The following is a 25,032-nucleotide window of genomic DNA, read 5'->3' as shown; positions in this document are numbered from 1 at the left end:
AAACTGTGCTGGCTGCCACATTTGTACCGGCTGGTTGCCTTGATTACATCAGCTGAATTGCAACCATTTGGAGTACAACAAAAAGGGAAATGGTCTTCTTTGCTGAGATTTGAATTAAAACCTATACCAGGTATTTGTTTCTATATTTTATTTCAAATTCAGATAACAATTAAAGTTAAATGTTGTTATTTTAAGCTTTGTGTAGGCAAGTTTCTTCTCCAGCTGCATACACCTTAGAAGGTCATTGGATAGTGGTTTTTCCCATCCAGTTTTATTTGGTTGTTTTCACTCCATGGTGGAGAAATGTGGCCTGTCAGGCCCGTGACACTTGTACAAATATAAATACTCCAAGAAATACAAAATTTATTGAGGGGGGGGGGAGCGGCCCTTTCCGGCCCCAGTGCTGGTGTCATTTGTATTTTCTGTATTTCCAGTATTTGTGTTGCTGATGTTGTTTCCATCGATTAATATCAGTTAGATTGAGTGTTCTAAATGTGTGTATATTATCTTCGGATGTGTAGGCCTCCTGTAGGAAGCGGTCACACCCAGGTTAGCTTTGCTCCCAGTTTTTCCTCATACGCACATGACCTTCACTAGCTCCTCTAAAAGTGAGGGCGCGGTCAGGGCAATCATGGGAAAAATCACTATCCTGGTGGCCTTCCATGGAGAAGGCAACTTGGGGTGATGCTTGCCTACACAAAGCTTGCAAAAACAACATTGAACTTTAATTGTATATGAATTTGAAAGAAAATATAGAAACAAATACCTTGGCAAAGATTTTTAATTCAAATCTCAGCAGAGAAGATCATTCCCTTTTTGTTGTACTCCCAATGGGTGCAAACAGCAGGTACAAACAGGGTAGCCAACTGGTACAAAAGTGACAATCAACAGGTACAGTTGTGGTAATTGCAGATAGTAACAATCATGTGTTGTAGGGCTGTAAACAGGTAATCAGCAGGCAAGTACAGGTGTTGCAGCCAGGTATAGTTGCTGTAGCCGGGTACAGTGCTGGCAGGCGGGTACAACTACTGCAGCCAGGTACAGTTGTAGCCGAGTACAGTGCTGGCAGGCGGGTACAACTTCTGCAGCCAGGTACAGGTATTGGCATCCAGGGACAGGTGCTGGCAGGCGGGTACAACTGCTGCAGCCAGGTACAGTGCTGGCAGCCGGGTACAACTGTTGCAGCCAGGTACAGGTACTGGCAGCCGGGTACAGTGCTGGCAGTCGGGTACAGATGTTGCAGCCAGGTACAAGGGCAGCAAGCGAGTACAAAACAGCAGGCGGATTCCAAAAACAGCAGCCAAATCAACCTCTTCTCCTCAATTCTCTTCGCCTTCCTTTCATCAACCACCCCCCTCAATACCTTCCACGTGTGGGGAAAGAAAAGTTTCCCATGCAATAGATGCTTTAAATATTATTAAATTTTACTCAAAGGTTAGCTCATGGGCACGCACACTAGAAAGTGTCCGGACAATATTTTAAATGTGTGTGAACATGCAACCTTATAAACATTAAGGTTTACATGACTTCATGGACTTTACCTTTGAAAAGGCCAAAAGGGGCAATACTTACCACCTGTTCACACGCCACAACAACTCGTCAGCAGAGACAGCACACCCATGGTACACTAGGGGCGTCCCCGTCCAGTGTATTGGCATGTCATAGCAGGCAAACACACGAAAACAAGTCATGTGAAAACAAGTTTATGCATACAAACCTAAATGCATGTGCACATGTAATGGACGAAATCTCCCTTTCATGAAACTTGTACAAGGATTTCTTGTCGGGCGCAAAACTGGCGCGACAAAAATGTGAATTCTTGGTTTTCCTATGGAGTGATAGTCCCATAGGCAAAATACACATCTTGGCACGGCCCTTCCTATGGAGTGACAATCCCATAGACAAGGTCGGCATAAATATCAATCCTACCATGGAGTGACAATCCCATGGATAAGACGCAATCCTGGTCATACACAGGTGGCAGCAAACAGGCTCCCGTCCATATGGCACAATACTGGTCACACACGGATGGCACAAAACTGGTTCCCGTCCATGTGACACAAGATAACTGACCCTTTCACATGGGGCACTGGCCTGGCCACATTTGAACATCGTACAAATCGGGTTGCTCTATGGAGTGACAATCCCATAGAAGTGGCTCCAAAAATGGAGATGGACCAAATGGTAACATCTCTCCCGTCTTCTAAACAGTTGACCTCAATTGAAAAGCCTCAAGTATGCCTGCAAAAGCTGCGGGTACTCAACGAAATAATCCTCATCTACCCACTTTGCATCAATGGGTAAATAGTTTTTGAATTTCACAAGGTATCTCTTGGAAAGCTTCCCATGTGGACAATCTGCTCTGGCTTGAGTATCTCCTCAAGCTCATCAATCTCGAGCGGATCTTCTGTGATAGGCTCTTCTAGATCTGGCCCCACATACTTTCGCAAAAGACTCACGTGAAAAGCATTGTGAATCTTCCAATGACTGGGTAAAGCAAACCTGTAGGACACTTCATTGATCTTGTCAACCACTTTGAAGGGTCCATGATATGGAGTAGAAAGCTTTGGATATGATCTCTCACGTCTTGGCCTCTTCCGAAGCCTAGCTTTCTCAAATTTCAGCAATACCCAATCACCTTCCTTGACTTGCATGTCCCTTCTATGCTTGTTGGGAGCCCTCTTATGCTTATTGGGAGCCCTCTTATGCTTGTTGGGAGCCCTCTTATGCTTGTCTTGTGACCTTGCAATGGCTGTCTGCACCTGAGCAAAGGCTACATCCAAGTCACGCACAAACTCATCGGCTGTAGAAATCTCATCCTTTGTATGAAGGATAGGTGGCAAGACCACTCTACCATAAATAATCTCAAACGGGCCCTTTCCGGTGGAGGCATGTACCGTATTATTGTGGGAAAACTCTACAAGTGGAAGATACTTCTCCCAAGCACTTTTTATCTGCCACTTAACATTTCAACAAATCCAATACAACAGAATTTGCAGCCTCACTTTTACCATTTGTTTGGGAGTGATAAGCAGATGAGAACTCAAGCTAAGTGTCCATGTTATCAAATAAAGCTCTCCAAAAGAGGCTCGTAGTCTTGGGATCTCTATCTCCAATAATGGACTTAGGCATACCATGATGCTTAAAGATGTGAGCAAGGAAAAGCTTCACCATATGATCAAATTTAATGGTTTTCTTGACAGGCAAGAAGTGAGCTTGCTTGCTAAACCTGTCAACTATGGTCCAAATAGTATCATTCCCATACTGGGATCTAGGCAAATCCATAATGAAGTCCATAGTAATGCTTTGCCATGGCTGCGAGGGAATCGGCAATGGCTGAAGCAAACCTGGAGGCTTTTGCCTATCAAATTTCACTTTTTGGCTAGTAATACATGCGCGTACATATGTCTCAATGTCTTCACGCATGTTTAGCCAAAATAAATATCTTTCTATCATGTGTGTCGTAGGTAAAATACCTCTGTGACCAACATAAGGTGGAGCGTGACATTCCTCCATAACCTTTGGACGAATATCCTTCACCACACATAAGCAGTTATCTTTCATAAGATAACCCTCTTTAATCACATAAGAGGCATGTGAGTGACCAACCATCAAATCAGTCCATATTTGGGAAAAATCAACATCCAAATGATACAAATCGTGCATGGCAGATAAGTCCCCATGAGAGGCCACTGAAACTGCAGCTATATAAGGCTTCCTGGACAAAGCATCTGCAACCAAATTCTTCTTTCCCGGAGTGTGTACAATCTGAACATGAAACATGGAAAGAAAGTTTTCCATTCTCATTTGCTTCTCCGAAAGCTTTGTTTGAGATAGAAAATATCTCAAGCTTTGGTGATCTGTCTTAACTACAAATTCAGCCCCAACAAGATAATGCTTCCATATTTTTAAGGCATGAATTACAGCCAAGAGCTCTTTTTCATAAATGTCTAAATGGATCTCGGCATCATGCAATCGACGGCTTTCATAAGCAACTGCATGACTCTCTTGATTTAGGATAGTCCCTATACAATTCCCACATGCATCACATTCCACCGTGAATGGCTTTTGCAAGTCGGGAACAATCAACACGGCCCACAAATGATAGCATTTTTGAGTTGTAAGAAGGCATCTTGCTCATTCGAAGTCCATTTGAAGGTGGCTTTCTTCTTTGTAAGATCATGCAATGGCGAGGCAATCTTGGCAAAATGCTTGATGAATCGCCTATAGTATGAACATAACCCAAGAAAGCTACGCACTTGCTGTACATTTTGCAACTCTGGCCAATTTTGAATGGTTTCAATTTTAGCAGGATCCATTCTTACACCCTCTTTGGATACGATGTGTCCCAAATAGTGTATCTTTGAAAGGAAGAACTCACTTTTCTTAGCATTTATGAAGAGTTTATGCTTTCGTAACTCTTCAAACACTGTAGCCAAATGAGTCTTATGCTCCTCCTCATTCTTAGAGAAAACTAAGATATCATCAAAGAATACACTTGTGAACTTACGATGGGGTCGAAATATCCTGTCATCATACGGTTGAATGTTGCCGGGGCATTGGTAAGGCCAAAAGGCATTACCAAGAATTCATACAATCCAAAAGCTATCCTGAATGCAGTCTTATGGACATCCTGGGGTCCCACACGAATCTGGTGGTAACCACTCTTCAAATTTATACGGCTAAAACAAGCTGAACCATCAAGCTTATCCAAGATGTCATCTATGCGTGGGATTGGGAACCTGTTCTTGATGGTGAGCTTGTTTAGAGCTCGATAATCCACGCACTTGGGGAAAGATCCATCCTTCTTCTGCACAAGAAGTACGAGAGAACAAAAGAGTGAGGAGCTTGGCTGAACCAAACCCTTTTCTAAAAGCTCATTAACCTGCTTCATAATCTCCTCTTGTTGTGCGGCACACACACGCTATGAAGGTTTGTTAGGTGGGGAACTATCTGGCACAAGATCTATGTGATGATCCTCAGGCCTCTCAGGTGGTAGTTCTCCTGGCAATGCATCGGCAAAACAATCTTTATATACATTAAAAAAATTTAGCCTATCTTGTGTCAATACATCCACATTCACATTACTTTGTTCAAGCTTGTCACGAACAAAAACCAAGTACGTGGAAAGACTCTTTTTCATTGCCTTATTAATTTGGATGTGAGTGACAACTGGGATAGAATCCCCTTCCTTGCCAGCATCAATGACATGCATGCGGCCTGTGATCCTGTTGGTTTTATATTCTTTGCGGGGCTCAAGCCTATGATGCCAAGGCTTCCCAAGTAATACATCACATCCATTGAGTGGGGCAATCAAGAAATGCTCATGATCCAAATACCCATGTATAGAAATGCGCAACTTTCCAATAAGAGAAGTGATGTGCACCTCTTTACCAACAAAAGCTTCCTCTGCTTCAATTTGGGGTCCCATGTCCGCAATCTCTATGCCCAAGGCGACCATCTATGTAGAGATGAAATTATCTGTTGCACAATCATCAAACATGAATAAGGCGGGTTGATCCTTGATTTGTCCCCAAGCTTTGCATACCACTCTCTCTTTGCCATCATGCTCAGTGGTACCCTGCACATCGGGTATGGCATGCACAGTTGCCTTTGGTGGCTTGTCTTCATGCTTTTGCTTGCGGGTAGGGCATTGCCTAAACATGTGCTCTTTACTACCACAAGAAAAGCATTTCCTCTCTTTGGCATATTGCTCCCTTTGCTCGGGGGTCAAGCCAAACTTGTTCTTCTTTGGTGCAACACTGCAATGTCTTTGGATGGGGTTCTTTCAGCTTTACCATCCTTTTGGGCTTCCTGAAAACTCTTTTTAGGTGGCTGTCCACCTTTTTGCAGGTTTGGGACAGCCCTCCCTTTGCCCTTAGAACCTCCCTGATCTTGCTTAATTTTAAGCACCAATTGCTCTGTAGCAAGAGCAGATGCTATGAGCTGCCGAAGAGTGTGTTTCGGGTGCAATTCAATGCCCGAACGATAAGCTGGTTGCAATCCGGAGCGAAACTTCCTCTTTCTTTCATCTTCGGAGAGTTGCATAAAGGGAGTTACCTCAAGCAACACTTTCCAAAACTTATTAAATACTGCTACATACTTTCATTGTCTTTTTACTCAAGTCTATCCCACTTTTGGGTGAGAGTTTGCTCCGCATTAGGAGGCAAAAATTGGGCATAAAATCTGTCCTTGAACTCTTTCCAAGTGCAAATGGAATCTTTGGTGGTCTTTTCAGTGATCCACCAATGGGCAGCTGTCCCCTTCAAGAACATGTTTGCATGACGAATTTTGGACTTCTCAGTGAAGTCCTCATCACTAAAAGCAATGTCAAACTGTGCCACAAAAGCTAGCACCTTAGAGGCATCATACTCTCCATGAAAGGCATCAAATTTCACGGACTTGTCCTCTGCCTTGAACTCCTTGAGCTTTTTGGGATGTGATACATGTTCTTCTCTCTTTCTCTTCCCCTTATCCAACGGGGCAGCCCTCTTTGCATGGACTTCATGGGCAACCAAATATGTTCCAAGAGGCACGGTGGCATGTGCATTATGAATCTGTGGCCCAGATGCATGTGACCTCCCCAAGTGATGCATTGTCTCACCATGAGACAACTCAATGGGCAAAGTCTTTCGGCTTGCATGCCGACCACTCTCTCCATGATATACCTTCTTTGAATCCACAAGGCCATCATGTGGCCCACTAGCTCCAACATGCACATACTTGTTGCCTCCTGTCCCATGAGGAGTGTATGCATGGCGAGAAGTAATTGATACCTCTTCCTTGTGTATAAAAGACCTCAACCGTTGAGATGCTGGGTCTCCCTGCTTCAAACGAGGTGGATTCTTGAATACTAACTCTCCATCCTCTCCTTCCTTGAGATCACCCTTGCGAATGAGTAGGAGAGTGCCAACTCCCTTGGCTTCTTGCCCCCTTCACGAACCATGGACTCATGCGTTTTTCTCTCTGAACAACAAGCAGGTGGGCACGGGCACGGGATGGACAGTGTGGACAAGCATCAGTTGGATATGAAAAGGAAATTCATAAGTGTGGCCAGCCCAAGTGTGAAAGGGGACAAAAAGGGACTTTAAAATTTATAAGGTTTTTAAACCTTTGATGGCTTAAAATATTATTATATTTATAAGCATGCGTCTTTGCTAATTGCTTTTGGCGTTTTTGAGAAAGAGCATCATCTCTTTATAAGGTGAAGGTAGGCGGAATCATGGAGGGGGGTCGCCGTGTGGATCATTATCGTGTGGTGCATGGAGTGACGGCAGGCGCATCCCTTTGAGCAGGTTGCTGTGTGGAGGCTGCAAGTGTGGAAGAGCAGGGCCGCTGCTGTGCGCATGGGCTTTAGGCAGGACAGCTGCGCACAAGGATGACCAAGCTGCTGCGCGCACATGGGCCATAGCAGGGTGTTGCTACGCATGGGCTGCAGGCATAGTCACAAGGGAACGTCGTTCCAAGCTCTTGGAATGGGGGAACGCGTTCCATAGAGATAGCCGTTCCCGTTCCCGTTCCAAAATGGCACCGCAGACCATGTAAGAAATATAAGTGAACTATGTATCATGTAGAACACATCTATGCATTATCATGGCCACTACTGAGATGGTTTGAGGTTCTTTCTTTACTATGCCTCTTTCCAAAGCATTTACAGATATATAAAGTAAATTTATAAACACATTTATGCAATGATGTGGCGTTCTCGATTCCGTTCCCTTTTATTCAAGCTTTTCGTTCCCGTTCCAAACAGTCATCCGTTCCCCAAAACGTTCCCGTTCCCTTGTGACTATGGCTGCAGGGCTGCTGCGCACATAGGTTACAGGGTTGCTTAGGGCTGTGGGTGCGGGGTGGAACTCAGCCAGGTGTTGTTGCGCAAGGGTGTCAGCCAGGTGCTGCTGCGCATGGGCTACAGCCAGCAGAGGGACACCAGGCAGCTGGGCTACAGCCAGTAATAGGGAGATCAGTCGGGCAGCAACAGGCAGCCAGGTGGGCGTCAGGCAGGAGACTCTCTACAGCCAGTCGGGCAGCCAGAAGGACTGCAGGTGGCCACAGAGACGCAAGGGCTGAACAGCACACTTGACTCTTATCTCTCTCTTGGAAAGAGGTGAGCTGAAGGAGGCGCCGAGGGGCTAACAGCCAAGGGGTCTCCCTCTCTCTCTGTGCAAGCAGGTTTTGTTTACGAGAAAAGGATGCAGAGGATCAAGCTACATATGCATAGGATGATGTTCTTGGAAGAGATGTGTGTTGCTCTTCGACTTGGACCTATGTGTATTCAGGGATTGCTTGACACGTCCTCTATCTTTCTCTCTCTAGGTCTTGGCAACCATGCTTGGATGGTTTATTTGTCATGGAAACAGGACATTGGTTTTTTCGAGAAGAAACATGACTTTGGTAGTATCGAGGAAACAGGCCTAAGGTTATGGGATACAAGTCTATGGTTTATTAGATACAGGTCTTTGGTTTCATGTGGAAAGCATGTCTCTAGGTTCATGTGAACAGGTTGTAGTTTTCTCGAGGTTACATGCGAGGTGTGACTATAGGGAGGACATGTGGTTTGGTTCAACACTACTGCTGTTTGGGAAAGGGTTGTGGGATCCATGATAGAATTGGAGAAGACCTTTTCAAGCAGGGAGGTGTCGTACGGGTGTGCCTTCTCTATGGAATGCTTTGTTGTAATAACAAGAGTTCTTATTTGGAAGTCCTCGGTGAAAAGCTATAAGGGATCCTATTGATAGAGGATTTGACAAGTTGTACTTTGTACTCAAATTTTGTTGAAGTAAAGAAATACCGCAAGGGGCGCCAGTGCGTGTTGGGGCCAATCGGTGTTCTTGTACTATTTGCAGGAGCACTCTAGCTCCCTTGTTTGTTTTACTTTTCGAGGTTCCCATGGGTGATGAAGTGTTTTGTGTGCGAGTGTTTGTTTCACCGCCCATCAAATTTCTGAAGGCCGGTCTCAGCATCAGCTTTCCTTGCTTCAATGACACTTTGTACATGGGGATCTTCATGCAAAAATTTCAGCTCTTGCTCCTTTGCCTGTAAACGCTTCTTCATGTGCTCTAATTCAGCCCTCAATGTATTGGGCTCATCCTCATGCATAGGCTCTTTTCCACGGGATGGCTGTCCCATGAATGCTCTGTCATAACCTCTCAAGAGGTTTGTGCCTTCTAAGCAATGCATCGGAATCGCGAGAAGCACTTAATTGACCTCTTGAATTTGGCACCTCCAAAGGATTGCCTTGGCTGTCCATTGAGTCACGTGTCTGTGTATGCTTCCAATCTCAAAATACCGTGTCTCCTCTTGAGAAAGAGAGACAACCGGGCTTTGATACCAATGTAACTGCTCCCTACAGGAGGCCTACAAATCGGAAGACAAAATACACATTTTTAGATCACTTAACTAATACCAACAATGGACATTATTAGCAACATTAAAACTGAAAATGACCAAGAACACTTGACACCATCACTGGGGCTGGAAAGGGCCGGCCCTCCCCTCAATACAGTTTGTATTTCTTGGAGTATTTATATGTACAAGTATTTACAGGCCTCATGGCCAGATTCCTCCATAACATGGAGTAAGAACAATTGAAATACGATAAGATTTCGTCGATGAAGGATCAGCTGTCGGAGTAGACCAAATCACAGGCAGTCTCCCACCTTCACTGGGTGAACACCTGCCCTCACTGGTCTTTCGAGACCGTGGACCAACAGGCACGCCCGTACTAATACCTGGCAAGGTGAAGCACCGTGGAGGGAGAAATACCTGGTGCTCCTAGTGTCACCATTTGGTCCATCTCCATTTCTGGAGCCACTTCTATGGGACTATCACTCCATAGAGCGGCCAGATTTGTGTCATGTTCACATGGGGCCAGGCCAGTGTCCCATGTGAAAGGGCTAGTCTTTTGGTGTCACGTGGACGGGAGCTAGATTCGTGCCACCCGTGTGTAACCAGTGCTTGCGTCACATGGACGGGAACCAGTTTCGTGCCACCCGTGTGTGACTTGCTCCGTGCTGTATGGACGAGAGCCTGTTGGTGCCACCGTGTATGGCCAAGATGGCGTCTTACCTATGCCATATGAGACTGTCACTCCATAGGAAGACAAGAACATATGTTTATATTTCTGTCGCGCCAGTTTTGTGCCCGATAGGAACTTCTTGTACAAGTTTCACGAAAGGGAGATTTCGTCCATTATACATACACATGCATTTATGCCTGCATGCATAAATTTGTTTTTGCATGACTTGTTTGCGTGTGTCTGCCTGCTATGCCCTGCTAGTACACTGGACGAGGACGTCCCGAGTGTACCGTGCAGTGCTGTTTGCTGACTTGGTGGTGTGGCGTGTGAACAGGTGGTAAGTATTTTCATTTTGGCCCTTTTGGAAGGTAAAATCTATAAGCTAGGGAAAACCTTAATATTTATAAGGTATTGTGTTCACACCCATTTTAAATAGGGCGTGGACATTTGCTTATGTGGGTGCCCAGAGTAATAAGTTGATTTAAGGTGTTATAACCTTAAAAAAAAAAAGCCTTGCATGGAACCCTTTTGGAAAATACCCACATGTGAGGTTGGTGGGTTCCCTTCTCATCATCGCCTGTTGGCTGGCTGCGCCTCCTGCTCCATCGCCTCTCTCTCCAAGGAAGTTTTCGGTGTTGTACCTGCCTCCGTACTCCTGCTGTACCCGCCTAAGGAGCTGCTGTACTTGCCCCCTACCTGTCCGTACTATACTAGCTTTGCAGCTCTGTCGTACCCGCCTCCCTATACGAGCTGTACCCGCCTACCTGAATGTGTTGTACTTGCAAACATTGTTGCTGCCTTCTTGTACCTGATGTGCTGGCTGCCCACGTGTACCTGCAAACTGTGCTGGCTGCTACATTTGCACCGGCAGGTTGCCTTGATTACATCAGCTGAATTGCACCCATTTGGAGTACAACAAAAAGGGAAATAGTCTTCTTTGTTGAGATTTGAATTAAAACCTATGCCAGGTATTTGTTTCTATATCTTATTTCAACTCAGATAACAATTAAAGTTAAACGTTGTTATTTTAAGCTTTGTGTAGGCAAGTTTCTTCTCCAGTTGCATACACCTTTGAAGGTCATTGGATAGTGGTTTTTCCCATGATTGTCCTGACTGCGCCCTCACCTATAGAGGAGCCAGTGAAGGTCATGAGGGTATGAGGAAAAACCAGGTACAAAGCTTATCTGAGAGAATCAGGATACGTTCCCTCCGCGGTGTATCACTGTTGCCTGCGTCAGTACGGGCGTGCTTGTTTGTGCACGGTCCCGGAAGACCAGTGAAAGGCAAGTGTGCACCTAGTGAAGGTGGGAATGAGCATTTGATTTGAGGTTACTCCGACCAACACCTCTTCATCGACTTGAACCAGTTTTATTTGGTTGTTTTCACTCCCTGGTGGAGAAATCTGGCCTGTCAGGCCCGTGACACTTGTACAAATATAAATACTCCAAGAAATACAAAAAGTATTGAGGGGGGGCGGGCGGCCCTTTCCGGCCCTAGTGCTGGTGTCATTTGTATTTTCAGTATTTCTAGTATTTGTGTTGCTGATGTTGTTTCCATTGATTAATATCAGTTAGATTGAGTGTTCTAAATGTGTGTATATTGTCCTCCGATCTGTAGGCCTCCTGTAGGGAGCGGTCACACCTAGGTTATCTTTGCTCCCAGTTTTTCCTCATATCCACATGACCTTCACTAGCTCCTCTAAAAGTGAGGGTACGGTCAGGGCAATCATGGGAAAAATCACTATCTTGGTGGCCTTCCATGGAGAAGGCAGCTGGGGGTGATGCTTGCCTACACAAAGCTTGCAAAAACAACATTGAACTTTAATTGTATATGAATTTGAAAGAAAATATAGAAACAAATACCTTGGCAAAGATTTTTAATTCAAATCTCAGCAGAGAAGATCATTCCCTTTTTGTTGTACTCCCAATGGGTGCAAACAGCAGGTACAAACAGGGCAGCCAACCGGTACAAAAGTGACAATCAACAGGTACAGTTGTGGTAATTGTAGATAGTAACAATCATGTGTTGTAGTGTTGTAAATAGGTAATCAGCAGGCAGGTACAGGTGTTGGTATAGTTGCTGCAGCCGGGTACAGTGCTGGCAGGCGGGTACTACTACTGTAGCCAGGTACAGTTGTTGCAGCCGGGTACAGTGCTGGCAGGCGGGTACAACTGTTGCAGCCAGGTACAGGTACTGGCAGCCGGGTACAGATGCTGCAGCCAGGTACAAGGGCAGCAGGCGAGTACAAAACAGCAGGCGGATTCCAAAAACAACAGCCAAATCAATCTCTCTCCTCAATTCTGTAGTCGCCTCCCTTTCAGCAACCACCCCCCTCAATACTCTCCACGTGTGGGGAAAGAAAAGTTGCCCACGCAATAGATGCTTTAAATATTATTAAATTTTACTCAAAGGTTAGCTCATGGGCACCCACACTAGAAAGTGTCCGGACAATATTTTAAATGTGTGTGAACATCCAAGCTTAAACATTGAGGTTTACATGACTTCATGGATTTTACGTTTGAAAAGGCCAAAAGGGGCAATACTTAGCACCTGTTCACATCCACAACAACTCGTCAGCAGACAGCACACCCACAGACTACAGTACACTGGGGGTGTCCCTGTCCAGCGTACTGGCATGTCATAGCAACCAAACACACGAAAACAAGTTTATGCATACAAACATAAATGCATGTGCACATGTAATGGACGAAATCTCCCTTTCATGAAACTTGTATAAGGATTTTTGGTCGGGCACAAAACTGGCGCGACATAAATGTGAATTCGTGGTTTTCCTATGGAGTGACAGTCCCATAGGCAAAACACACATCCTCGCACGGCCCTTCCTATGGAGTGACAATCCCATAGACAAGCTCGGGACAAATATCAGTCCTACCATGGAGTGACAATCCCATGGGTAAGACGCAATCCTGGTCATACACGGGTGGCAGCAAATAGGCTCCTGTTCATATGGCACAATACTGGTCACACACGGGTGGCACAAAACTGGTTCCCGTCCATGTGACACAAGATAACTGACCCTTTCACATGGGGCACTGGCCTGGCCACATGTGAACATGTTACAAATCTAGCCGCTCTATGCAGTGACAGTCCCATAGAAGTGGCTCCAGAAATGGAGATGGACCAAATGGTGGTTGTTGGCTGTTGCTTATTTGAAAAGCCGTGGCGATGTTGTTTTTGATGATGAGGGCAAGTGGGTCTTCACACAGCAACCTCGCAGGTTATCCTGTGAAGGGAATTCTGATGATGTTGTGAGAGGGCATGCAACTCAAGCAAGTGATGTTATGAGGGGGCATGCAGCCTGGACAGATGTTATGAGGGGGCATCCAGCCCATGCAACTGAGGTGAGAGGGCATGCAGGCTGAGGAGATGATGTACATCGACATGCAGCTCGAGCGGATGATGAGGGGTTTTCAGCCCATATGAGAGATGCAGAAGATCTTTATGTACTGTCGGTGATATCTCCACCTTCTAGGTATGTTCTTGCTCGCAGAGTTCCATCCAGAGTGGAGGGTGTTGCACGGGAAATCAGCCATAGACCTGGGTACCGTCGCCATCGTAGACATGACGAAGAGGATGATGCTTTAGAGCGTCGGGATGCTCATCACAGCAAGAAGGCCAAGGAGTTCAAGTCAAGGGACAAGGACATCAAATTCGAGAGCTATAATGGAAAGCTGGATACCACCAAGGCACTTGCTTTCATAAGGCAATTTGAAATAGCCTTTTGCATTGAGGACTTCACCGAGAAATCTATGGATAATCAGACTCCCATTGATATCCCCGGTACATGTGCTAGTCCCCTCTCTTCTCTCTGGTGCGTCTCTGTGTAGAATATGTATGTCCCGTCTTGTGAAAGTCTCCGTGAATCCTCCAATGTTTGACCACAAAGTCCCGTTGCAGTTGCAAACTGCCATCCTCAGATCATAGACCCCATGTCCCTATTTGGGATGTCTGTCTGTGATGATGACCTTGCCATCTCTATAAACTGCCCATTTCCCTGCTTTACGAGCTTCAAGCACCTGTGGCATGCTCATTTTCCTATGCTCCACCTGAGTGGGAGCGAGATCATCACCAAAATAACTTTTCTCACCTTTGAGGGCTGCTCTATGAATCCAAGAATGCTTGCCTGCTGGTTGAGTAGAGAGAGAGAGAGAGAGAGAGAGAGGGAGGAGGGTGGGGGGCGGGCATCGGATGCTATTGAAGTCTTGTATATGTTTTGATGCCTTGCTTGTGAGCTTAACTTTTAGAAATCTTTTTCTGTTGGGGTGCAGATAATGACAAATTTTGAACCATTACATAAGCTTCAAGCACACAATACCTACATCCTAAAATGTCTATTATCACCAGAGTTTTGTGAAAATCGGTACATGCTTTGAACTCACATTTCAAAGCATGTTTTACAGAGTAACACTATGATAGGGCTACTTAACATCAGCTAATGTTTGGTTTTTAATCAAATTATGCTTTCCAGGTTGTTACAGAGAGTCTAACTGACCTACTTTTGCAGTTATCTTGCAACAACTTCCTCAGACCAGACAGTTAAAATATGGAATGTGGATGGCTTCACATTGGAACAGACACTTACAGGTGATCACATCTTCTCTTGCTTTTTATGAACAAAGCTTCAAGGGTTCTTCACATGCGATGTATAAGATAAGTTTTCCATAAAAGCAAGCCAGTTTTATTACATTCACTGATGGTGATGCAGGTCATCAACGGTGGGTTTGGGATTGCGTATTCTCTGTAGATGGGGCCTACCTGGTGACTGGTAAGGTGTTATAACACTATATATGTCAGTTACAAGTTGTTTTAAGCTTATATAATTTTGTGCTTCAAGGGGCTTTACAGATTTGTGTGTGTGTGTGTGTGTGTGTGAGTGAGCACACATACTTGTTTATAGACGGGGGATTTGCCCCCGTCTATAATTTTGTGCTTCAAGGGGCTTTACAGATTTGTGTGTATGTGTGTGTGTGTGTGTGTGTGAGTGAGCACACATACTTGTTTATAGACGGGGGATTTGCCCCCTTCCAAGCTCCCCACCTGTCTGATGGGGTGGGGTATGGAGTGTAAAGGTCTTAATTGTATTTAAGTTGTGTATCACTTTTCTCCAGCCTCTTCTGATACCACAGCAAAACTTTGGGAATTGTCAAGTGGGACGGCAATCCGAACATATCAAGGGCATCACAAAGCGGCCGTTTGCTGTGCGCTGAATGACGGTACTGATCCTCATGCATGAGACAGGTGCTACAGTGAGTTCTTGAAGATACTATATGGTTCATTCTTTTCTTGTGAGCTCATTGAGCAAGGGTGAAAAATCTCTTGCCTATCCACAACAAAAGCTTGGATGCCACTGTCGTCGTTGCTAGTGAAACTTGATTGAGCCTTAAAGCTACATTTTTTTGTGAGTTCTAGTGGGGAAGCCTATCAAAGGGCCGGCAAGACATAGAATGTTTGAAATCTTGAATGCATGATTAGGGTTTTCAAAATTATCTCCACTTCCAATCGGAACCGTTCGCTTGAAATACATTCAATCTACAGTATAGATTGCTGGGTACATAACATTTCCATAGGGATAGCTGGATGGGCTCAGCATTGCCCCTCCATCCTTGACAGGCAGCCAAGTTGTGGCCCTGTTGACTGGCGGGGACTGTTCTGTATGCAGCCTAAGATGTCCCTTTGTGGAGGCTTTTTTTTTCCATCTATATGGTAAGGAAGCTCAGTCTGCTACAAGTTTGTACAAACTTAAGGGGGTTGTCCTGCTTGTTACCTATTATGTTGAGGTGTGAAAACCAGAGTTCTTATGGCCCTCAAAGAGTCTTTGATCAAAACTAATGTTAAGAGCCTATTTAACACAGCCTATCTGATGCAGGTAGAAATGGTTTCACTTCCCTGTAAGCAGTCATGAAAATGTATCTGTAGATTATCGTAAAACAAATCTTTTAAGGTGAGTAAATTTTTAGGACTGTTCAACCGTTCATGACTCCTGCAAGCAGTATGAAGCACCAAATCTCGATTTTACAATTTCACACAAAAGCATTAAGAGAGAGAGAGAGCAGGGAATTAATAAGATCTGCGAGAATGTACCAAACATCAAATCTTTTTTTTTTCCGGGAAAAAGACCCTTCTATTAGTTAATTGAAAAACAGCCACAAAGGGTAGATACAAACATGAAGGGCTAAATACAAACTCACGTCATTTAAGGGCGGGAATCAAATGATCAAAAAGGGAAGAGACACTTGTCCTCCGGCTGGCCGCTCTGTGAGGAGAAGGCTATCTCATAAAAGGAGGGGGGGGGGAACAACCACATAGGTGGTCTGTACTGCCAAATGGGGTCACCTCCTCTATCTGTGAGAAATGGGCGAGGCTTCCAAAGCCTCAAGAAAGCTTCCCGCCACTTCCGCATGTGGTCAGAACCTCCTTGTTTGTAACTTCCTCCACACTGACCGCGGAGAGTGTGAATGATATCGAGCCATATGCTCTTGATAGATTGAGCCGGCGGAGTGTGGGTACCCTTGATGGCCTCGTTGCATCTAGCTCGCCAAATGTGCCAGGCTGCTATGCTATTGCAAATCTCCCATCTCTGGCATGAGCGTGGACACCAGTCGCTCTGCAGGTGGGGTTATGATTGGTACTGTTGCAATACCATGGTGAAAGACTTGAAGGGCTAGTCCTCCCCCATCCTCCTCATAAGCCCTGACCACTCCTACCAAGCGATAGTGCCCCATGTAATGATCCGGGTCGATGCCCTGTCCATAGTGAAGATGTGGAGAATCCGCTGCCAAATCTGCCGAGCCTTTGGGCAATCCCAAAGACAATGTCACTGAGACTCCTAAGGGTGGCCGCACCACGGGGCGCACCACGGGCAAGCTGATGGCCGACCTCCAATTGCCAGCCAAGTACCGACCGCCAAACTCTTGTGTGCTATCAATCAAAGAAAGAGGGTGATCTTTCTAAGCTGAAAGCTGTCCCAGAGCCTCTTCTAGAAATCTGAAAGGAAGCGCTGTGAGAGGCCCTGTGTGATTGCCAATGTGCTACTGTTGCCGGGGTGCCATCTAACTCTGGCATATGGATCCTGCAGCCTAGCCGCGTTGTATATGCAAAGAAGGAGGCATCCAGAGTATCCTCTCGATCCGCGGGGTCGTGCCAAGTCCACTCTCCCGAGTCCCACTGTAGGCGTGCGAGAGGTCGGCACTCCCATATCCATAGCCGCCAGAATCTCTCCCTGGCCACCTTGGCCGGTACTCGGTGAATGTGCCACTCTCGTGCCCAAAAACCATCACCCTCACCCTCTGCAAGGTGCAGCCACCACTGAAGTCCTCTAAGGGGAGCTCAGATCTCTCTAGTCTGCCATGGGATCCAATAGAAAAAGTGAGCAGACCACTGTCCTCATCTGCTCTGTGGACCACCACTAGAATATCATGTTTGGTAAACACACCTAACCACACAGGGTGGGTCAGGTCTGGGATAGGAGTCAACCACTCCTGATGGATAGCTGAGTCAATATCAATGCTGAGCTTGTCTCTACCTCGGATCCCTGTCACGCCTCACTCCTACACCTTTGGGGGTAACTATCTGTGTGCGATCCAATCTCCAAGAGACTTGGCTAGTCCCATGGTCAAGGCGCCCCATGATACATGCGGTCGGGCCCCCAACATGTGGCCACTGGGTAAACGGATCAGTGGGTTCTAGACCAAAGGCTGCCGAAGCTGCTCCTCTGAGGCTGCCGGAGCGGTTTGTCTAAGGGCCGGCATGAGATGATCCCAAGCTCGAAGTAAGCTAGCTGCAAATCTGTGCTCAAAAGCTGGGGGGCGGGTGGTCTCAGAAACAACAGCTGCATCCTGGCCACATAGCCTACAAATACCGTCACTCTTTCGGCTATCTCGAAGAAATCTCTTGTGACTCTGTCCCCAGCCTGGGTCTGGAATGAAGCTTGGGCATGGTATTTGTACTCCACCCAAACGTCAAATCGTACACAAACAAAAGGCTTCTTTTACTTTGGAGTTAAATTAAACTCTAAACCTGTTGCGACTAAATGTTCTCTCGTAGTTGTGGTGGAAATCCTCAACAATGTATAGGGGTTTCTAAATCATCACTTCAATAATTTTTGTATATTTCCTCTTTAAAACTTAATTAACTAGTTGTTGTTGTTTATATGGGCTCTTGTTGTGTTAAGTAGACCTGAAGACTTATGTCCAGTAGAACAATGCTAGTGTTTGTCTATGTATGTATATATATATATATATATATATATATATGCATATATATGTGTATATACATGTATGTATGTATATATATACACATATATATACATATATATATGTATATATATATACATATATATATACATGTATATACATATACATATATATATACATGTATATACATATATATATATATATGTATATATATGTATATATATGTGTGTGTGTGTGTGTGTGTGTGTGTGTGTGTATATACATATATATACATATACATATATATACATATATATATATATACATATATATATATATATATATATATATATATATATATATATATATATATATATATATATATATGTATTCATGCATGCATGCATGCATTTGTGTGTGTGTGTGTGTGTGCACATATATTTGTATATATTATATGTATGCATGTATGGCTTGCAAAGGCTAGTGTTTGTCGATATGTGTCTATGGCTACATTCGTGAAGTAGGTAGTTTGCACTTCATTTGTCTTCAAAGAGAGAATGTACATCATAACAATTTTAATTGCTTACCCATGAACGTGTTAGTGAGGCGGTTAACTTTTTGAAGATCATTCTCAAAACCCATGCACAAGTATTTGTCAAGGGAAGTCAAGTCCTCAAGACACAACAACTGTGTGTACTATTTTTGCTTAGCCACATTTTGTTTTAGCTCTCCAAAGCTTCATCTTCTCATATGTGCATATTGATTAAGGATTATCTATGAATCATGCAAGTAAAATAGAGAAACAAAAATAGGGAAAAACTCTTTTGACCAACTCTAAAGTTCTATAATGGAGAATGGCACCAATTTTTGAAAGAACGAGTATCACTTGCTACTCTAAATGACATCAATGTAATGATTGAATAACAAAAAGAAACAAGATAATTAGGGGATTTGAATAGGGGAGCTATGCCCCAATCTCGACCAAAAGAGCTCCTTGCTCTTTCTCAGAAGTAGGGGTCGTCCAAAGAAGGTGACGAGCTAGAAAAGTAGATCTTTGGCTTCTCCTTTTTTTTGTCCTCCTATACGTTTGCTCCTCCTCAGTTTTTACATAGGCAACCATGAGGGAAAAAATCTAATGGTGCTATCTCAATATGGCCATGTGTCTAGCTAAAGTTTTTTCCTCTTCTCAGAAGTGTTCCTTTGGGATGCCTTAGCTTCGAGTTAAAGTACATGAGAAACATAAACGGCCCACGTTAAAGTTCTTGAGAATCTTCACATGGTGTTTGTTGATACCTTGAATGCATTCCAAAAAAAAAAGGTGGCGATGCCTTTTCTTTTTTCCAAGAAAAGATCCTTCCGTTAGTTACCAAAGATACAACCAAAATGTTAAGTACATGATCTAGTCTCAATCAAGGGAGACGAGAAAATACAGTTGGGGACAAAGAAGGGCTCTTCCTCGTGGGTTGGCTGCTCTAGGAGGAAGGCTATCTCATTAAGATTTGGAGGGGTGGGGGGAGGAGGGCAAACAGGTGGCATGTCATGCCAAGCAACCTTGTTGTCTTCTACCTTGAGGAAAGGACTGCAGCTCCAAATCTGTAGAAAAGCCTCTTGGGGGACTCATCGGATGGCATGATATTGTCCTTTATGGCGTCGTTTGCAGTGAGCATCCCAAATTTGCCATGTTGCTATACTATCGATGATCTCCCACCTCTGACAAGGGCATGTGGTCCTTTTCCCAGTTGGGTTTGCTGATAGTGGGGTTGTCATGATGTTGTGGTGAGAGAGGACAAGGGTGAGATCCTATCGCGTCTCCTCATATGTTGGGGTTGGTGTTGACTTAGAAACCCATGCTATCAACCCCAGGATGTGGTGAGGGGACAAGGACGAGGTCCTATCCCATCTCCTCATATGCTGGGGTCAGTGTGGTGAGAGAGGACAAGGGCGACGTCCTATCCTGTCTCATATGCTGGGGTTGGTACTAGCTTAGAAACCCATGCTATCGACCCTAGGTGATGGTGCGGTTGGTCCACGGTGAAGATACCAAGGATCCGCAAAACCAAACCTACTGCGCCCTGGGACAATCCTAAAGGCAATGCTGTTATGTCTCTTGGGGGTGTCCACACAGAGCAAAGGGTTGGCCGACCTTCAAGTGCTAGCTAGGTGTCCATTGCCAATCTCTTGTGAGCTATTTACCAAATTAAAAGAGTAATCTTTTGCCAAAATAGCTCTTGTGAGCTATTTGCCAAAGCAAAAGAGTAATCTTTTGCGGCTGAAAGCTATCCCATATCCGTTTATGTTGTGTAGCCCGTAGCAGCTACGGGGAGCTTGACAGGCTTTTGAGACCATCCACTGGAGCGTGGACGGCGAGTGAGCCGGGGTTTAGGGGAGAGGGCACATGGGTGTAGTCCCACACGCGGTCGCGGGCATGTGTGGTTAGGCCACTATATTTTTGACGATGAGGATCCCTATCCTCATTCCCTTTATGGCTTGGTGAACAAGAGCTCCTTCTCCTCTGTGCTTGACGCATCGTTGCTATGCAAGTGTAACATTGGTATCAGAGTGTAGGGTTCTCGTCTTCACTGCGTGAATGGGGGTTGGGCCGCAAAGGTTATCAAGATTTTTTTCTATTTTTTTTCGGATGTGGTGGAGAAAAATCAGCTTATCTAGATTGCAGCAAGGTGGACTGTGTGTATGGTGGGGGAGGCGACTATCTATCTCTTCATCTCTCTCGCTTGGGAGGAACTCGACTGTGAAAGAGCCGCCATAGCCATTCGACGGGTGAGGGGAAAAAAGCTTGAAGCAATAGGGCATATCCAGAAACATGAGCAACAACCTCGGGTGTGCATAGTAGCATGTTCAGTGTTTCAACTGTATGGAGAGGCTCATATCTCCTCAGTGCCCTTACCCCAAGAGGATGGGAGGTGATGTTTATCCTTTGGCACCTAGGAGGGAAGACACATAGGATGTCAAGAGGGAAGAGGAAATGCCAAATCAGTAGGTACCATAGGCTCAACAGAGCAGCTAGGGAATGGGCCAAGACAAGGAGAGATGAATTTAATTGGGATGGATGAAGAAACTTGATTGTTGATGGTTAGAGGATTCAACTTCACATCTAGACCACTTGACTTTACCCATGCATTCATACACATGCAACATAAGTTAATAGTGCGCTTATCTTTACTTTAGTCTACCATGCACTATGACTTCCTAAATTAACTAATAGAGTGAGCACGACTCTAGTTTTTGGAAAACCATAAACCCAAAATCACATGCTAAAAACCATTATCTCCAAACCATGGTATTTCTAACTTTAGCTCTTTAAACCTTAGCCAATTTAAACACCACTTAACCTTAGAAAATTGCCAAGCTATAGTTTCCCGCACTAATATTTTTCCTTCTCACACCCAACTCAATGTATGTTCTCATGGAGATATTTATGTTTTGAATTTCTTTGATAATTTTTTGAAACTATAATGATATGTTTCCTCATAAATTTAGGGGGGTGCATATGTGCACATGTGCACTTGCACATGGGAAGCTCCCTAGAATTTTGCACATGGGGAGGATTCTAATAGAGCTTTATACACATCTAGGTTTTACTGATTTTTCCAAGATTTAATACTTTTAAAAATTCTTCTAAAGTCCTAAGAAATTTTCTCTGTCTAGGATGAGCACCATAAGATTTAATAACCTTCTCAGTTATATAGTAAGAGGGATCTTACATTGCTTGACCTGCCATGGAGTTAGGAGCGTAAATGTTGAGGAGGCCCACCTAGTCCTCCCCAAGTCTGATAAAATCACTCACTGTGCCCTCCTTGGAGCTATGGTGCTAGAGACCACCACCATCACAAAGGACTAATTGAGATACATACTCTACCTTGAATCCTAGATGAGCACGGCGGTGGGTGGGTGACCAAAATCATGGCTCCTACCCGGCAAAATCTTCTCGCATTTGACTATGAGAGACCTCCTCTACCACAAACATTTTCAGATTTTGGATCCATTACCAAGCATCAAGAATGTCATCTGTCACACATGGGAGCTGGTCAAAAAAGAGCCAAAGGTTCCCAAGAGAGCCATCATGGCTACGGTGTCAGCTATGGAATTTTGACAACGGGGAATGTAAGTAATAGTGGGGTCATCAAAGTAGGAAAACAAAACATGAGCAGGTTGACAATAGTAATGAGTAGGTGGATGGAGTGTCTTAGAAGTGCCAAAAAGTTGATATATCACTAATTTTGAATCCCCTTTAACATGAATCTTAGATGCTCCCAACTTCCTCAAAGCTCATAACGCAATTAACAAAGCTTGGTATTCTACTATATTATTGCTAAAATGATCACCCAAACTAATCCAGAGAAGGCTAATGCACCCATTAGGATGATGTATAACAATGCCACATGATCTGGAATTGGAAGACCCCTTGCTAGCTCCATAAAATGACATAGAAACAATGCATTTAGGCTTACTAATGGGAAAGAAATCAAATCCAGTAGGGTTTTATTTTGTCAAAGTTTGTCTTGGTGGGAAACCAATTTTTCTACCTAAACCTTGTTGTTCTTCATCATAACCTCCACGATACGAAAAGGACCCTGACATACATGGCTAAGCTTCCTAGGAAACAACTCATGTCGAGCATCATAGAGGAGCACTAATTGGTTCTGTTCAAAAGTATAGAGTTTTTCTTTTCTAGCCCTTTGTTTGGTTTGCCACTTCTTAGATACTTCGTGGGTGAAAATAGGCTCTCAATCTCCATTCATCTAAATGATCTAAGGTATTCAATCCCTCTTGCAAACTCTCCTCCAAAGGTAAGTTGTGATAATGAAGAAATCTAAGGCTCAACAACTCATGCTCAATATGTAACACACATTCTTGCCCATACACAAGTGAAAAAGTTGTAAAGCCCGTGGCTTCCTTAAAGGTAGTGTTGTAAGCCCAAACAATAGCACAAAGTTTATCATCCCAATCCCTTTTATGTGATGCAATGGTTTTTCAAAGTATGGTAACTAGTTGCTTATTTGTGCTTTTGACTTGACCATTAATAGATGGCTTATATGGTGTCGTATTATCATGATGAATATTTAAATATTTTTTAAGATCCTCAATAACATCATTTAGAAAATGTGTTCCCCTATTAGAAAACTAGTTCAACAAAAGCCCCGAAATGGCATATGATTTGCTCAATCAAAAAATTGGTGGTAATTTGTGCAACATCTCTCCTCACCACTCTAGCCTTATGCCATCTAGTAAAGTAGTCAGTAGCCACAATGATGTATTTCTTTTTCCTTCTAGAGGTAGGGGTGATAGGCCTAACATAGTCAATTCCCCATTTTTCAAAAGGTAAAGATGCTAGAATAGGATTATTAGTTCACAAATGATTCTCCAAACGCGTAGTGCTTTGACATAGGTCACATATTTTACACCATTCATGTGAATATTTGAAGAGAGCATTCTATCTTTAATGCTGCAAGTTTCCCTGCCTCCACAAGCTGAATCGTGACACTCCTACAAGGAACATTTGCACACGTATAGAACAAAAACAAAGAGACATAAAAAAGATCATTCATTCATTTCCAAGAATGAAGCTTCTCATCCCATCGTGGTGGCCAAGTGTTAGCATAGCCTTGCTAACATGGGGACAACACATGCTCCTACACACATAGCCATAGTACACATGAGCATGGAGTAGGAGACATGTATCAAGAACAAGATAAAAGACACAAGATAAAGATACAAAAAAATATCATAGTGTACTCCAAAAAAAATATTGTGTATCACATATCCAATTTGAATATACAAGAGGGGATTTATATAGCCATCCAACCATGTGACTCTTGGGATACCCATGTGACTATTGGGCTCCTATAAACTCCACAAGATCCTAACTCTCCACTAGCCCTCTTGTAACCACGTCTTGATATGACATCTTTTAATAACAAAATCCCATAACTCATTAGCCTAAGCTAATGTTACTAATGATAGGGGGTGTTCACACCACCCAAGCTAATGTGAAAATGCTAGGGGGTGTTCATACCCATCAACACCACTACAGTTAATAACTTAATGTAGAAAATCTTTAAAGAACATTTGGATGAATTTGTTCTTGTATTCTTTAATGATGTTCTAATCTTTACCAAGAATGCAGCTGAACATGAAGTTCATGTGTGTAAAGTTTTAGAGATGCTTAGGAAATATATACTTTTCACTAAGAAAAGTAAATGTACCGTCTGTACTGACCACATCGAATACTTGAGCCTTATCATTTCAAGGATGGAATTTCTATAGATCTAGCTAAGGTTCAAAGTGTGGTAGATTGTCTTGAGCCTAAATCGAGCAGAGAAGTCAGAGGATTTCTTGGCTTAATAGGTTACTATCGAATATTTATCCTAAAGTATGCTAAAATATCTTCACCTCTCACTCATCTATTGAAGAAGGATAATGTGTTAAAGTGCATTTAACAAACCAAAGATTGTTTGAGTAACCAACCTAATTTTAAAGTTTCCTAAATTCAGCAAGCCATTTGAAGTTATTATGGTGCGAGTGGATTTGTAATTGGAGGAGTTCTTATGCAAGAAGGGCATCCTGTAGGTTATGAGTCTTAAAATCTCATGAAAGAAATTATGTAGTGCATGACTTTGAATTGCTTGCAATAGTGTATGCATTAAAGTTGTGAAGAAACCATTCTCTTGGTCAAAGGTTTACAAAGCTTAAAATGGATTTTCACTCAAGCAGCTGAGTTGAACATGCACTGAGAAGGTGGATGCAGATTTTGTAGCAGTTTGATTTTGAAATCAAGTATAGACCAAGGAAGGAGAATGCATA

General features: G+C 43.8%; 1 protein-coding gene across 1 annotated transcript in view; it reads left to right on the top strand.

The window, feature by feature from the left end:
- Positions 1 to 16,069, top strand: part of LOC147619825 (target of rapamycin complex subunit LST8-1-like) — a 32,470-nt gene extending 16,401 nt beyond the window's left edge. The window contains exons 7-10 of the mRNA XM_086825671.1: positions 14,308 to 14,399; positions 14,544 to 14,623; positions 14,745 to 14,804; positions 15,148 to 16,069. Of these exons, the coding sequence (XP_086681797.1) occupies positions 14,308 to 14,399; positions 14,544 to 14,623; positions 14,745 to 14,804; positions 15,148 to 15,272 (357 nt within the window). The 3' untranslated portion in view covers positions 15,273 to 16,069. The remainder of the gene's footprint in view (positions 1 to 14,307; positions 14,400 to 14,543; positions 14,624 to 14,744; positions 14,805 to 15,147) is intronic.
- The last annotated feature ends 8,963 nt before the right edge of the window (positions 16,070 to 25,032 follow it).

Source organism: Cibotium barometz, chromosome 32, assembly GCF_041138505.1.
Source record: "Cibotium barometz isolate CiBa-2024 chromosome 32, ASM4113850v1, whole genome shotgun sequence".
Classification (NCBI taxonomy): Eukaryota; Viridiplantae; Streptophyta; class Polypodiopsida; order Cyatheales; family Cibotiaceae; genus Cibotium; species Cibotium barometz.
This window is presented reverse-complemented; position numbering and strand designations above follow the sequence as displayed.